This window comes from Neodiprion pinetum, unplaced genomic scaffold (assembly GCF_021155775.2).
Source record: "Neodiprion pinetum isolate iyNeoPine1 unplaced genomic scaffold, iyNeoPine1.2 ptg000101l, whole genome shotgun sequence".
NCBI classification, from domain to species: Eukaryota; Metazoa; Arthropoda; class Insecta; order Hymenoptera; family Diprionidae; genus Neodiprion; species Neodiprion pinetum.
The window spans coordinates 167,099-182,359 of NW_027184483.1; the positions used below are offsets into that span (position 1 = coordinate 167,099).

The following is a 15,261-nucleotide window of genomic DNA, read 5'->3' on the forward strand; positions in this document are numbered from 1 at the left end:
CGCCTACGTGACACCGAGCGCGTCAAGGCAGGCCAGCGGCGCGCGCACCATCGCCCCGCGCATGCGCACCAGGACACTCGAGAGCTGAGACGGTCGACGCTTCGCACCCTGGACAGGACTTCTCATCCGCGCTTCAAGCAGACCAGTCGAGTTCTTGTAAATCTCTACGAGTTACACAGTTAGCTTGCACGTTTAGAACTTGTACGCATTCGCTAGTTTCTTGTAAATCTCTACGAGTCGCACAGTTGACTTGCACGTTTAGAACTAGTATACATTCGCTATAGCTTAAGCGCTCTGTTTAACGTAAACTCTTAATATACGCGACTAGAATATTAAACATTGTACCTTTTTCGAATTATCTGTAACAATATACCAAACACAAAGATTTATTTCATCGAGTTCTCATTTCTTGAACCTAAAACTAGAGTCAGTGAATAATCCAAGGTAATTCCCTTTTACCCACATTAACATTGGTTGTTAGCGGAGACGCTGACTTAATTAAGCTTGTAAAACTAGCTTTTCCAAGTTAATTAACTCCTACCCCTTTCTATATCGGTAGATGTCAAAGTCCAGTAAACGTCACGGTCGTAAGAATAGACATCGCGCAGGCCGACGACTACGGGCTAAGAAGCAAGCTATATTACAAGCCAGAATCAAACGTATCAACGGTCCAGTTGAGATCCTTCCGATCTATACACAACCTAGCTCTAACGAAGAATCGGGCTCTTTCTCGTCGCACGCATCCAGCCAACCCAAGGTTGACCACCCGTTCTCAACTCACGGGGTAGAACGTGAAGTTATACAGACGGTTACTAGAGTCAGCGAGGGGCTGTTATACGAGCAAATCGACATTAGGAGGAAGCTGTTCCCTGTACCAACCGTATACGACTGGGTAGAAGAGCCGGAAGTTATCGACCTGGACTCCGAACCAGAGACCATCTACCTCGACTAAAGGTAAGACGCTCATTTACGTTACCCCATATTATCCTAAACGACGAATATAATCCATAGCGGGGGCCCGGGTCCCTCAAATAAAACAGGGCTCCGTTATTGCAGTGTCGCTCCGCGTGCGTCAACGTTAAGAATTGTTTTTTTTTGTTGACTAGTGCGTCTGGGACGTCACAGGCAATAAAATTTCTGGTGGCAGCGGTGGGATTCGTTTAAAAATTGATTTTGTTAAAATCCGAATTCAACTAAAAATAATCGGTGCGAGTTATTAAAGACGAGATCCGCGAAAGTAGCAAAGACAGTGAACCGAACTTCGCAACACACGCGTAACGGGAGTAGCAAGAAAACTCACCTCAGCCGCAAAGAACGCGATCGGGACGAACGCACAAACTACGGACGGAATCGCGAAATAACGCTCGACAAATACAATAAAAGCGAATCACACGGGGACTCCACACGCTTGAGATTATTTCTATAAATAGGATAAAGATTCACACGCGAAACCAATATGCCTATCGAAACTAGAACAGGTAGCAAAAAGGAAAGCGGCGCATCAGTAGATGATAGCTTACAACTTAAATATACGGAGACCGATATAGAATTCATAAAACAGGAGGTTTCCAATAAGGAAAAGAGGCTCCAAAAAGAAAAAGAAGCGTTAGAGGAACGTCAAGCAGAAATAGATAAGAAGTCAAAACATCTTAGCGAACAATTCAGACAACAAGAAGCTGAATTAGAGAAAAAACAGCGCGCGATTGAATCGAGTAAAGACGCGGGGTTATCCGAAGAAGTTCAAAAGAAACTTGCCAGGCTCGCCGAGCTCGAGGCGAAAGAAATCGCGAACGCAAATACAAAAACGCAGCGGCACAACCCGACCGAGGGCCCCGCGCAAGACGTACCACATCCTACACAGCCAACAAAAGGCATAGTAGAAGAAATCAAATATCCTACGCAGTTCAAAACGAGCAAGGTAGACGATTCTAAAAATCCTGCACAGCTCTCCGCGAGCGTGACAGACGTTAAAATTAGGGACACTAACGAAGCGACGGGCCGTTCGAAAATGGATGAACCGCGGTTAGGTCCTGTAGAGGACACACAGCTGTCCGAACTCCTCCGTAGGAAGGCAGAAATAGATCGGGAAGTACAACTTCTCGTAGCGCAAAATTCACGCGGCACAGATAGGGCAGTTACCCAAAGCATAGAATTAGCCACAGACGCTACATTTAAGGAACCCGGTCCAGTGTGTACGCGGAGTAAGGATGAATTAAGGTTAGAAGCAGAAATTCTGCACTTCAAAAAGAAGGCAGAAAGAAAGAAAGGCGACTTAAGAAAATCTGTGGCGCCTCAAAAACCTAACCCTGTGGACAGTTACCGCCCTGATCCACTCAGCAGAGGAGCGATTGGTAGAAACGCCCTCAATTCAGAAAATGATCACATTTCAATAAAGTCAGTGGTTTCCGTCCCAACTGACGATGAAGATTTGAATTTAGAAGCGGAAGCGTTAGCTAGAGAAGCGTTGATCAGACGCATTCAAAAGGAGAACCGCGAGAAACTCAAAAATCTACGCGGAGGAATAGCAGGTCCGGACCTGGGACCTCAAGAATTAGGTGAGCCAGGCGTGCCGGAAGAATTAGTCCTCGATAAGGACTTGGAAATACAATTACGCGAGCAAGAGATTTGGGAGCGCGAATTAGAATTGCAGGAGCAAGAACTCGCGTACCAGGCCGCGTTAGCAGATCCGTACCGGGAGAGAAGGAGGAAATTAGCTGAGCGCGAGGAACAGTTAAAGAAAAGGGAGCAGGCCCTGAAGGATAAGATCTCGGGAATCACCCGCCCCCAAGTTACTCAAGTCGTTAACACCGTACAGGCACCCGTTCCTCCTACTCTGCCGTTAGCGGAGCAATCCATATCGGTTAAAGACGCGTTAGCGGTAGTCCCAAAATTTGACGGGAAAAACATCACCGTAATGCAGTTTAATCGGGCGTGCAAGAGGGCACTCGAGATGGTAACACCCAGCTTGGAGGGGTACCTCACGCGCCTCATCAGAAGCAAGCTCGCCGATCGAGCATACGCAGTAATCGAAGACGAGAGTTTTGCAACCCTGCAAGGACTCTTGGACAAACTCACGGAAGTGTTCGCGCCCATTAGATCCGCGAATCATTACCGTGGAGAGCTTGGTCAGCTGTATAAATACGCTGATGAACACGTGCTAGATTACATAGGGAGAACCCGCGACATAAAAACGGGATTAATAGAAGCGGAACGAAGGAAGAACCGCGAGCTAACCAATGCAGAGATAATCAGGTTAGATGAGGAGGTCTGCGAGGCATTTGTCGGCGGACTACCGAGCGACTGCCGGAATGCAGTATTGATCAAAGGTTACTCCAACCTGAAGACAGCCTACGAAAGGGCTATAGATGCCAGCAAGGCATTAGAATTAGATAGAGATCGGGCTAGGAGCCGCGGCGCGAGCAGGGCCGAGAGTAATAACGCAGAGCCGTGTAAACATTGCGGCCGTAGTAATCACCTAACCGATCAGTGCCGAGCGATTAGGAGACCCGCGGTAAGCAGACCCGTGGAAAATAGAGAATCGTGTACGCTGTGCGGGCGGTCGACCCACAGCACAGCAAATTGTTACAAGAACAAACCGCCGTCGAGTCAACAGTCGACAGCGCGAAATACCAACGTAGTCGAATGTAGCTACTGCAAGAGCATAGGACATTCATACAACGAATGCCGTAAACGTAGATACCATGAAACAATTAGCCGAAACAACTCGGGAAACGGAGCAGGGCCCTCGGGGAACACTGGCAGCCCCCGAGTAACAAGGGCCAATGCCATAGAGACAGAGGGGGTGGAAACAGGTCCATCTGCCTCTACTTAAAAGGAAAAATACCTACAGTAAATTTAGATTCCAAAGATACGAAAACCGCAATTGACTTCATGATAGATACGGGAGCGGAGGCCAATATCGTAAAGGCCTCTAATGTAAAGGACTTTCGTAAAGTGAACCCCAAGAGGCGTATCACTATTATAGGAATAGGAGATGTACCACACTATAGTTTAGGAGCAACGGAATTGGAAATGTTTGGTTTCAAAACGGATTTTCACGTAGTTGAGAATACCTTTCCCATCAAAAGTGACGGTATCCTAGGGTCAGCTTTCCTTACCCAGTTCGAAGCCAATGTTAACTACGCGGACCAATGCCTCGAAGTACTGAACAAATCCGTTTATTTTAATGATAGAGAAACCGTCCTCGTGCCCAAGCGTACGAACATAGCCTTCCCTATTAAAATTAGTGAAGATAGTATCAAAGAAGGATATGTACCCCTTCTTGACAGTTGCAAGGGAGTCTATATAGGGAACGCTATTGTTAAGGATGACGGAGGTAGGGCAACGATCCGCGCGGTAAACACCACGGAGGAGGACAAACTTATACCAGTCCCCACCGTAGAACTGCTGGATACGAGCGAAGCAATACCGTTAGGGGAGACCGAACACATTACCATAAACAAATGTTCGATAACAGACGTTACTGACTCCTACGAGAAACTCTCTAGACGCTCCGAAACTATTACGAAATTATTGAGATTAGATCATCTTAACGATGAGGAAAAAGACAGTGTAGCCAGGATAGTTCGAGAAAACGCAGATGTCTTTCATCTGCCGGACGACAAGCTCCGATGCACAGGTGTCATGAAACATAAAATAGCTACCACCGATGACCTACCGGTGCACACTAAGCAATACAGATTTCCGCCCGTCCACAAGGACGAAATAGCTAGGCAGGTGACCGAAATGGAACAGAATGGCGTAATCAAGCCATCGGTATCGCCTTACAGTTCGCCACTTTGGATCGTACCGAAAAAGGCCGATTCGAAGGGAAATAAGAGATGGAGGATCGTGATAGATTATCGTAGATTGAACGAAAAAACGATAGGTGACGCATATCCGTTGCCCAACATCACCGAAATCCTTGACCAGTTAGGGAATGCCCGGTATTTTTCGGTATTCGATTTAGCATCGGGCTTTCATCAAATACAAATGGACGAGAAGGACGCTCCCAAAACCGCCTTCTCGACACCGCACGGGCATTATGAATTCACGCGTATGCCATTCGGGCTGAAGAATGCGCCAGCTACTTTCCAGAGACTAATGGACCAAGTGTTGTTAGGATCGCAGGGCATAGAGCTGTTCGTATACCTGGATGACATAGTAATATACGCGTCTACTTTAGAAGAACACGAGCGAAAAGTCACGCGATTAATGAGTAGATTGCGGAAGGCAAACCTAGCCTTACAACCAGACAAGTGTGAATTTCTCAGACACGAAGTTACTTACTTAGGACACGTGATCAGCGACGTAGGTGTGGAACCGGACCCAAAGAAAATCGAGTCCGTGGAAAAATTTCCAGTTCCCAAAAATGCTAAAAACATCAAGCAATTTTTAGGGCTAGCAGGTTATTACAGACGGTTCATACCGGGTTTTTCTAAGATCGCGAAACCGCTCACGAACCTTCTCAAAAAAGGGGAAAGCTTTGAATGGAAAGAACAACACCAATCAGCTTTTGAGTTTTTACGCGACAGGTTATGCGAGAAACCGATCCTGCAGTACCCAGATTTCGAGCGACCTTTCCTGGTCACAACGGACGCGTCCGGTTATGCAATCGGGGGTGTCCTGAGCCAGGGAGAAATTGGGAAAGACTTACCTATATCGTACGTATCACGGGTGTTAACATCAGCCGAAAAAAATTACTCTACGTTCGAGAAGGAACTTTTAGCAGTAGTTTGGTGCGTGAATTACTTTAGACCGTACCTCTACGGCAGAGAATTTACCGTAATATCTGACCAAAAAGCCTTGTCATGGTTTCATAAAAATAAAAGCCCATGTGCACGACTCATTAGGTGGAAGACCCTCCTAGCTGAGTTTCAGTGCACAATAAAATATAAGGAAGGGCGTGCGAATACGAACGCCGACGCCCTCTCCAGAAATCCGGTCGACGATACGGATCCAGCCCCGTTGGACCCCGAACTCGCGATCATACAGACACTAGAGTTAGATACGACAGACGAGACCGACACCACAAACGAAGACATTTTCGAGCTACCTCCGGTCACGACCGAAATGACAGGAGACCTATTTACAGTAGATGAAAATTTCTCGCTGGTGCATTGCGTAGCTGAGGACCTGCATATGGGAGCCGGCATCGCAGTGCAATTCCGGGAGAAATTTGGTAGACTTGACGAACTGAAACAACAGAACGCCAAGGTAGGTGAAGTGGCTCAGCTTCAGGTGGGCAGGCGGTTCGTTTATTATCTAATAACAAAAAAACGTAGCAACGATAAGCCTACGTTGAAAAATCTAGAAAAAGCCCTGATTCAACTCAGGCGCACGTGTAAAAGAAATGCAGACTATCGTCTCGCGATGCCCAGGATAGGTTGTGGTCTTGACAAACTGTCCTGGAAGACCGTAATAAAACTAATCAACAAGGTGTTCAAACAACCTTTCAAGATACATATATACGCTTTGCCTCCACCCAACGTTGAGACCACTGAGCCAACCTCGACAGACAATCGGGAAAGTTCACCTCTGGGACAGTTCGGAAACGAGCCGCCCCAATATCAAAGCACGGGTTTAGACCCCATAGTCGAAACGATGGAGCAGGAGAAAGGGGGGGACACCAGTAGAATTTCCCTTCCGGAAGCGTCGACGAGTTTAGATCACAGGGACAAAGCCTTTGACGTAATAGGCCAGGACACCCCTGTAGAAAATCAAGCAACCGATGCTGACGAAGACTCAGATTCAGGTTCCGAGCACAGTAACGAGCATGAATGCGTCGACAGCGACGTAAGCGACTCCGACGAAATCATAGAACCAGGTTCGCAGCCCTACGAGCTCGCTGCAGACCCCGAATTAAAGATCACTAGGAGTAAAGAAAACTTGTCAATTCACAAAGGGAACGTGGTCTGCTTCGTCTCGCAGCAAGGTGAACCTATAGACCGCGGAGCGCACGATCTATTCAGTAAATTCAAGATACCAAAATTAGAGGATTTAGCACTAGGAAGAGCTAGGCTAATGCAAAAGGACAATAGAAACATTATATGTTTGCCAATCAAAGAATCAACAAAAAGGCACCTCGACAGAGAAATATTTAAAGAAGCTCTGGCATCTCTGTTAGACGTAATTATGGAAATAGAGTTAGCAGAAATAGCACTAGCCAGAACAGCATTCATAGATAATATTTCGTGGAAGGAAATTTTAAATAGGATAAAAATCGCACTCAGCGATTGTCCTTGCACGCTGACTATTTACGAAGACTTAATTCAAACTCCGGCGGAGGAGCTTAGGGCCGGAATTATTCAAGAAAATCATGAATCTGCGCTAGGGGGTCACAAGGGCGTGACCAAAACTTACCGTAGAATTAGGCAAAAGTACGCATGGCCGAATATGAAACGCCAGGTACAAGATTATATAGGCAGGTGTTGGCAGTGCGCCACTAGGAAGCTCACGCGAGTAAAGCATAAGCAACCAATGGTAATAACAGATACTCCCGACGCTGCCTTTGAGAAAATCTCCATGGACGTTGTGGGCCCTCTGCCCATTACAGAACGAGGAAATAGTCATATTTTAACAATCCAAGACCTCCTCACCAAATACTCGCTAGCAATCCCGTTGAAAGAAACCGACTCGGTGGCAATCGCTGATGGCTTAGTAAAAAACTTCATTTGTATCTACGGCGCACCCCGTCATATCCTCACGGATCAGGGCGCCAATTTAACTAGCTCACTGATGAAGGCGATCACAAAGCGATTTAGAATAACACAAAACAGGACCACAGCTTTCCACCCGCAGTCAAATGGTTCGATTGAAAGGTCACACCACGTTCTAATAGAATATTTGAAACAGTTCGTTACGGACAAGAACGACTGGGACGAGTGGCTAGAGTTAGCAATGTTTTCATATAATACCAGTACTCATGAAAGCACAAGGTTTTCACCGTACGAATTAGTGTTCGGCCGAGAGGCAAGAGTGCCCTCGAGCTACGCAGCAATAGAAACCATATCAGATAGGACGTACGAAGGCTACTTGTTAGATTTATGTAAAAATCTCCATGAAATACAGACTCTCGCAGCAGAGAATTTAACCCAAGCAAAACACAAGTATAAACGTTACTATGATAATAAAATCAAATTGCTACAATTAAAACCAGGAGATCTGGTGTTCCTCCTAAAGGAGCCCAGAAAGAACAAATTCGCTGACCATTATACTGGTCCGCACGAAGTAATAGAAGTTCTTCCCAATAATAATGTAAAAATTCTTGTTGAAAATAGAACTAGGGTGGTCCACCTGGACAAACTGAAAAAGGCAAAGGCATAATCGCACCTATCCTTTATTATTCTGTCCACAGGAATCACTAGAAAGTAAGAACACAATAATATAATGAAGCTCCCGGCTAATGAGGAAGACGATCATCTCGAAGTAGTTTTCATTGAAAAGCCGCAGACACTACCATACCCAGTCACAAACATTAAAATCATAATGTACAAGGTTACAATAACACTATATTTTAAGGCCAATGAAGCTTTCAAGTCATTACTTGGGGAAATGATAAAAATAACAGATTTGGGTGAAGGCGACTACAGAACGTATTATAAAAGAATTCGCAGCCAAAGAGGCATAGTAGATCAAGTATTAGATGTGTTTTTCGCCCGCCCGGACGAAACCCACATATCAGTGCTATTTCACCCAGATCTAAACGAAGCGTACACGTACGTGGGTAAAGGCATGGACGGCGAAGTGTCCAAGTACACCGTCTCCGGCCCAATTGTTAACTATGTAGGCAGTCAGATGTTCAAAGACGCCGTATAATTTTGTACACTAAGCAGATTTAAGAGTAGACGTCAGAATTTATAGGTATTATGACATACGTTACAGGGTCAATGCAAACCCCAGCCATGAGGTCCGTCCTCGTACTCCTCACTACCATTTGTTGGTTGAAGGGGGCCCATGCATTAATCGGGTATGACTGTGGCGGAGCTGCCCTTAACGTAACAACTATAAATCTACTAGACATCGACCAATGTGATTTGGAACACGACAAGACACAAAACGAACGAACGTTTATACAATTGCTCCAACTCACGGAATACAAACAGGCGCAAGTCTTACAATGCAAAGTGGAGATCGACAGAACAGTTTATCGATGCGGACAATTTTCACACAACTCGGTGACCGACGGAGGAAGAAAGGCTTACCTTCCAAGAATCTCAAGGGAGGCATGCGAGACGCTACATCGCACAGGTACGCTAACCCTCGGGTCACAGACGCATTTGGTCGAGATCCCAACAAACGTAACGACGCTACGCGACGCCACCTTGGCCGGCAGCCTTACCTCTGACGGTACCTGCCAAGGGCAATATTACAATGACGGTTATGGACAGTGGGAAAGCGCTGTCGTGCAGGCAGTAATCAAGATTTCGGTCTACTCGTACACGGCGAACGTCAAGATCTCCAACAATCAAATTTTGCTGAAGAGTGGAACAACCTGCCCTTTTGGAGACGGGCAGTGCATCGACGATGAGGGTGGCCATACCTACTGGACAACAACGCCCCTCGACGAATGTAAATTTGACAAATATGACGTACTATACACGGGATACGCAGACCGAACGAACGCGACGGACTCTCCAACCGTTTACTCGCTACAGACAGGTGACACAACCTTCGCGCTAATGGAAAGGTCCAGAGCCACCATTTGCGGCTATAAAATCATAAACACAGAGCACCCCCGTCTATTTATCTTTGAGACCAGTCCAACGGAAGTCTTCAAACAACGATCAAGATTAGCAGTATCAAACATCGACATCTTTTCATACATCAATTCAAAATTCATTTATGTAGAAAAACACATCAGAACGCAGACCACCAACCTATACAGGGACGTGATCGAGCAGAAATGTAAATTAGAACAACAGGTGCTGAAAAATGCATTAAATCTCGCTGAATTATCACCTGACAGTTTTGCCTTTAACCTAATGAAGGGCCCCGGCTATTTTGCAACAATAGCCGGCGAAGTAATCTATATCATGAAGTGCATCCCAGTAGAAGTGGAATTCCGCAAGACGGCAGAATGTTACAATGATCTTCCTGTGAATCACCAAAATGAGAGCATGTTCCTGCGACCCAAATCGAGGATTCTCGTGAAGACCGGAACCAGGAGGAGCTGCAACGAGGTCGTGCCGCCAATGTTTAAGGTAGAAGAGACGTGGTACAAGTTCACACCTAGGGCATCCGAAGCCAAGGTACCGCAGAAACTCAAGCCCTTGACAAACATGAATTGGAAATATAGTAATCCTGGACCCCTGGGATCAAGCGGAATTTACACTGAGGAGGAATTGCAAGAATTACGGGAACACATCATGTTTCCGGCAGAGAAACCTGCACTACTCGACACCATATCCAGAGGCGCCCGAGGCGAGACCATCGGGACGGGAACAATCAATATGTATAACTTGTTAGACGAAAAGACTCTAACGCGAATAGCAGAATCAACGGCAAAAAGACTATTTACTGGATTCACCACCTTCGGGAGTGTCGTCGGAGGAATATGGGGGATCTGGGCCGTATGGGCACTGCTGAAATTCTTAATCGACACATGCATACATGGTTACACGCTCCACACAGCATATGGGTGCAGTTACCACTTGATAGCCTCACTGTGGGACTCGGTGACGCATCTGTTAATGCACCTACGAGGACAAAAGACCGATCAACCAATGACGACTGACGCCCAGGAGCAGACGGAACCACTGAATAAAATAATTTACCACGTTCCGTCACAGTCAATTCACTTTCCAGAAAATCTAGACTTGAATTCTGACATAGAGTTGAAGAAGCTCGAGGAAAGAGCACAACAGAGAGCAAAAGATCTTAACTTGGTTTAGTGAACGCCGCTAAGATCTTTTACGGAAATAAAACTTATTTCCTTCAAATAAGGAGGGGGGTGTGACGTCCCCGGAAGAACGTCTACCATATACATATTTTTCCTATTATCATACTAAAACTGTTGCTCTCTTACCTCGAGTATACTACTATTAGCATAACACATACTTGTATTATACCTAAAATATAGGAATACATTATAATATCTTATAAACAAAGAGCAAGGCAACATGGCGTACCCGGCAGAAAGCACCAGGCAGCAAGCCATATTCACAGTTGTGCTAAGAGGCCGCCATCTTGGCTCGCCCGCTCATCATATACTACACTATGAGAAATACACGCACATCGCGCTATTTAGGAATGTACACATATATATGCATACTCATAATTATCATGCCGTCTTATTACGAATGATAAAATAAACGATATAATAAACAATCGTATAAACTTACCCATAAATATAACATACTCATATATGTATTACATAAAAGGAGTACACGTCATCGACGCGCAAAAGGGAAACCTTATCCCTTCATCCGAAATACGCCTTCAGCAGGCCTACGTGACATTCCGCACGTCCAGCGCTCGACCACGTGCACTTCTTAGGAATAACCACATTTGTTAGAATAAATAAATAACTGTAACCAGAGCGGCCAGCGGGACTCGAAGCACTTAAACGAAGGTTCGTAGGCGAACCCTAACATAAACACCCGCTGAGCGCTCATCCTAGTAAAGATAAGATTTTGCATAGTTAAGATACGCTCTAGACTAAACAGCCCCGGACCTCGGTACAATAAACAGACGGAAGCAATAAATCGTCCAAGTACCGAGAAGCACTTAAGAAGAAACATCGACACGGCGATCCGATACCCGAGGAGAAACTGAGCCAAACAATTCCAGCCCAGGCCGACGGACCGACGCCAACTCAGAACAAAGGCCAAGGGTCGAGCGGGAAAAACCTGTTCTACTCGACCGCCATAAACAGGGATGAAAGCCAGACCCGCACTTAGCCAGGGACCGGTTTACAACAGGGCCATAAACCAGACAACCCTCACAGCATGACGTCAGGCCCCAAACACGTGCACGCAGGCAGGCAGCAACAGGTCGGACCTAACGGGACTCCGCCAACAAAGAGCCGCATTCCAAGGCTCTGACGTCACGCGCGCCTACGTGACACCGAGCGCGTCAAGGCAGGCCAGCGGCGCGCGCACCATCGCCCCGCGCATGCGCACCAGGACACTCGAGAGCTGAGACGGTCGACGCTTCGCACCCTGGACAGGACTTCTCATCCGCGCTTCAAGCAGACCAGTCGAGTTCTTGTAAATCTCTACGAGTTACACAGTTAGCTTGCACGTTTAGAACTTGTACGCATTCGCTAGTTTCTTGTAAATCTCTACGAGTCGCACAGTTGACTTGCACGTTTAGAACTAGTATACATTCGCTATAGCTTAAGCGCTCTGTTTAACGTAAACTCTTAATATACGCGACTAGAATATTAAACATTGTACCTTTTTCGAATTATCTGTAACAATATACCAAACACAAAGATTTATTTCATCGAGTTCTCATTTCTTGAACCTAAAACTAGAGTCAGTGAATAATCCAAGGTAATTCCCTTTTACCCACATTAACATTGGTTGTTAGCGGAGACGCTGACTTAATTAAGCTTGTAAAACTAGCTTTTCCAAGTTAATTAACTCCTACCCCTTTCTATATCGGTAGATGTCAAAGTCCAGTAAACGTCACGGTCGTAAGAATAGACATCGCGCAGGCCGACGACTACGGGCTAAGAAGCAAGCTATATTACAAGCCAGAATCAAACGTATCAACGGTCCAGTTGAGATCCTTCCGATCTATACACAACCTAGCTCTAACGAAGAATCGGGCTCTTTCTCGTCGCACGCATCCAGCCAACCCAAGGTTGACCACCCGTTCTCAACTCACGGGGTAGAACGTGAAGTTATACAGACGGTTACTAGAGTCAGCGAGGGGCTGTTATACGAGCAAATCGACATTAGGAGGAAGCTGTTCCCTGTACCAACCGTATACGACTGGGTAGAAGAGCCGGAAGTTATCGACCTGGACTCCGAACCAGAGACCATCTACCTCGACTAAAGGTAAGACGCTCATTTACGTTACCCCATATTATCCTAAACGACGAATATAATCCATAGCGGGGGCCCGGGTCCCTCAAATAAAACAGGGCTCCGTTATTGCAGTGTCGCTCCGCGTGCGTCAACGTTAAGAATTGTTTTTTTTTGTTGACTAGTGCGTCTGGGACGTCACAGTGATTCCCGAGATCTTATCCTTCAGGGCCTGCTCCCTTTTCTTTAACTGTTCCTCGCGCTCAGCTAATTTCCTCCTTTTCTCCCGGTACGGATCTGCTAACGCGGCCTGGTACGCGAGTTCTTGCTCCTGCAATTCTAATTCGCGCTCCCAAATCTCTTGCTCGCGTAATTGTATTTCCAAGTCCTTATCGAGGACTAATTCTTCCGGCACGCCTGGCTCACCTAATTCTTGAGGTCCCAGGTCCGGACCTGCTATTCCTCCGCGTAGATTTTTGAGTTTCTCGCGGTTCTCTTTTTGAATGCGTCTGATCAACGCTTCTCTAGCTAACGCTTCTGCTTCTAAATTCAAATCTTCATCGTCAGTTGGGACGGAAACCACTGACTTTATTGAAATGTGATCATTTTCTGAATTGAGGGCGTTTCTACCAATCGCTCCTCTGCTGAGTGGATCAGGGCGGTAACTGTCCACAGGGTTAGGTTTTTGAGGCGCCACGGATTTTCTTAAGTCGCCTTTCTTTCTTTCTGCCTTCTTTTTGAAGTGCAGAATTTCTGCTTCTAACCTTAATTCATCCTTACTCCGCGTACACACTGGACCGGGTTCCTTAAATGTAGCGTCTGTGGCTAATTCTATGCTTTGGGTAACTGCCCTATCTGTGCCGCGTGAATTTTGCGCTACGAGAAGTTGTACTTCCCGATCTATTTCTGCCTTCTTACGGAGAAGTTCGGACAGCTGTGTGTCCTCTACAGGACCTAACCGCGGTTCATCCATTTTCGAACGGCCCGTCGCTTCGTTAGTGTCCCTAATTTTAACGTCTGTCACGCTCGCGGAGAGCTGTGCAGGATTTTTAGAATCGTCTACCTTGCTCGTTTTGAACTGCGTAGGATATTTGATTTCTTCTACTATGCCTTTTGTTGGCTGTGTAGGATGTGGTACGTCTTGCGCGGGGCCCTCGGTCGGGTTGTGCCGCTGCGTTTTTGTATTTGCGTTCGCGATTTCTTTCGCCTCGAGCTCGGCGAGCCTGGCAAGTTTCTTTTGAACTTCTTCGGATAACCCCGCGTCTTTACTCGATTCAATCGCGCGCTGTTTTTTCTCTAATTCAGCTTCTTGTTGTCTGAATTGTTCGCTAAGATGTTTTGACTTCTTATCTATTTCTGCTTGACGTTCCTCTAACGCTTCTTTTTCTTTTTGGAGCCTCTTTTCCTTATTGGAAACCTCCTGTTTTATGAATTCTATATCGGTCTCCGTATATTTAAGTTGTAAGCTATCATCTACTGATGCGCCGCTTTCCTTTTTGCTACCTGTTCTAGTTTCGATAGGCATATTGGTTTCGCGTGTGAATCTTTATCCTATTTATAGAAATAATCTCAAGCGTGTGGAGTCCCCGTGTGATTCGCTTTTATTGTATTTGTCGAGCGTTATTTCACGATTCCGTCCGTAGTTTGTGCGTTCGTCCCGATCGCGTTCTTTGCGGCTGAGGTGAGTTTTCTTGCTACTCCCGTTACGCGTGTGTTGCGAAGTTCGGTTCACTGTCTTTGCTACTTTCGCGGATCTCGTCTTTAATAACTCGCACCGATTATTTTTAGTTGAATTCGGATTTTAACAAAATCAATTTTTAAACGAATCCCACCGCTGCCACCAGAAATTTTATTGCCTGTGACGTCCCAGACGCACTAGTCAACAAAAAAAAACAATTCTTAACGTTGACGCACGCGGAGCGACACTGCAATAACGGAGCCCTGTTTTATTTGAGGGACCCGGGCCCCCGCTATGGATTATATTCGTCGTTTAGGATGATATGGGGTAACGTAAATGAGCGTCTTACCTTTAGTCGAGGTAGATGGTCTCTGGTTCGGAGTCCAGGTCGATAACTTCCGGCTCTTCTACCCAGTCGTATACGGTTGGTACAGGGAACAGCTTCCTCCTAATGTCGATTTGCTCGTATAACAGCCCCTCGCTGACTCTAGTAACCGTCTGTATGACTTCACGTTCTACCCCGTGAGTTGAGAACGGGTGGTCAACCTTGGGTTGGCTGGATGCGTGCGACGAGAAAGAGCCCGATTCTTCGTTAGAGCTAGGTTGTGT

The 15,261-nt window shown here is 46.2% G+C and overlaps 2 protein-coding genes across 2 annotated transcripts; one reads left to right on the top strand and one right to left on the bottom strand.

Annotated features, from left to right (window-relative positions):
• The first annotated feature begins 1,456 nt into the window (after positions 1 to 1,456).
• LOC124224134 (caldesmon-like) lies at positions 1,457 to 3,832 on the top strand. Its single transcript, XM_046636552.1, has one exon. It carries the CDS (start codon positions 1,457 to 1,459, stop codon positions 3,830 to 3,832), a length of 2,376 nt encoding a protein of 791 aa, XP_046492508.1.
• Positions 3,833 to 13,155: 9,323 nt separating this feature from the next.
• Positions 13,156 to 14,499, bottom strand: LOC124224135 (caldesmon-like). The gene has a single exon (XM_046636553.1). The coding sequence runs from the start codon at positions 14,497 to 14,499 to the stop codon at positions 13,156 to 13,158; it is 1,344 nt and encodes a 447-aa protein (XP_046492509.1).
• Between the last annotated feature and the right edge of the window lie 762 nt (positions 14,500 to 15,261).

Coding starts and splice junctions, on each gene's coding strand:
- LOC124224134 (XM_046636552.1), top strand. CDS start 1,457: ATGCCTATCGAAACTAGAACAGGTAGCAAAAAGGAAAGCGGCGCATCA.
- LOC124224135 (XM_046636553.1), bottom strand. CDS start 14,499: ATGCCTATCGAAACTAGAACAGGTAGCAAAAAGGAAAGCGGCGCATCA.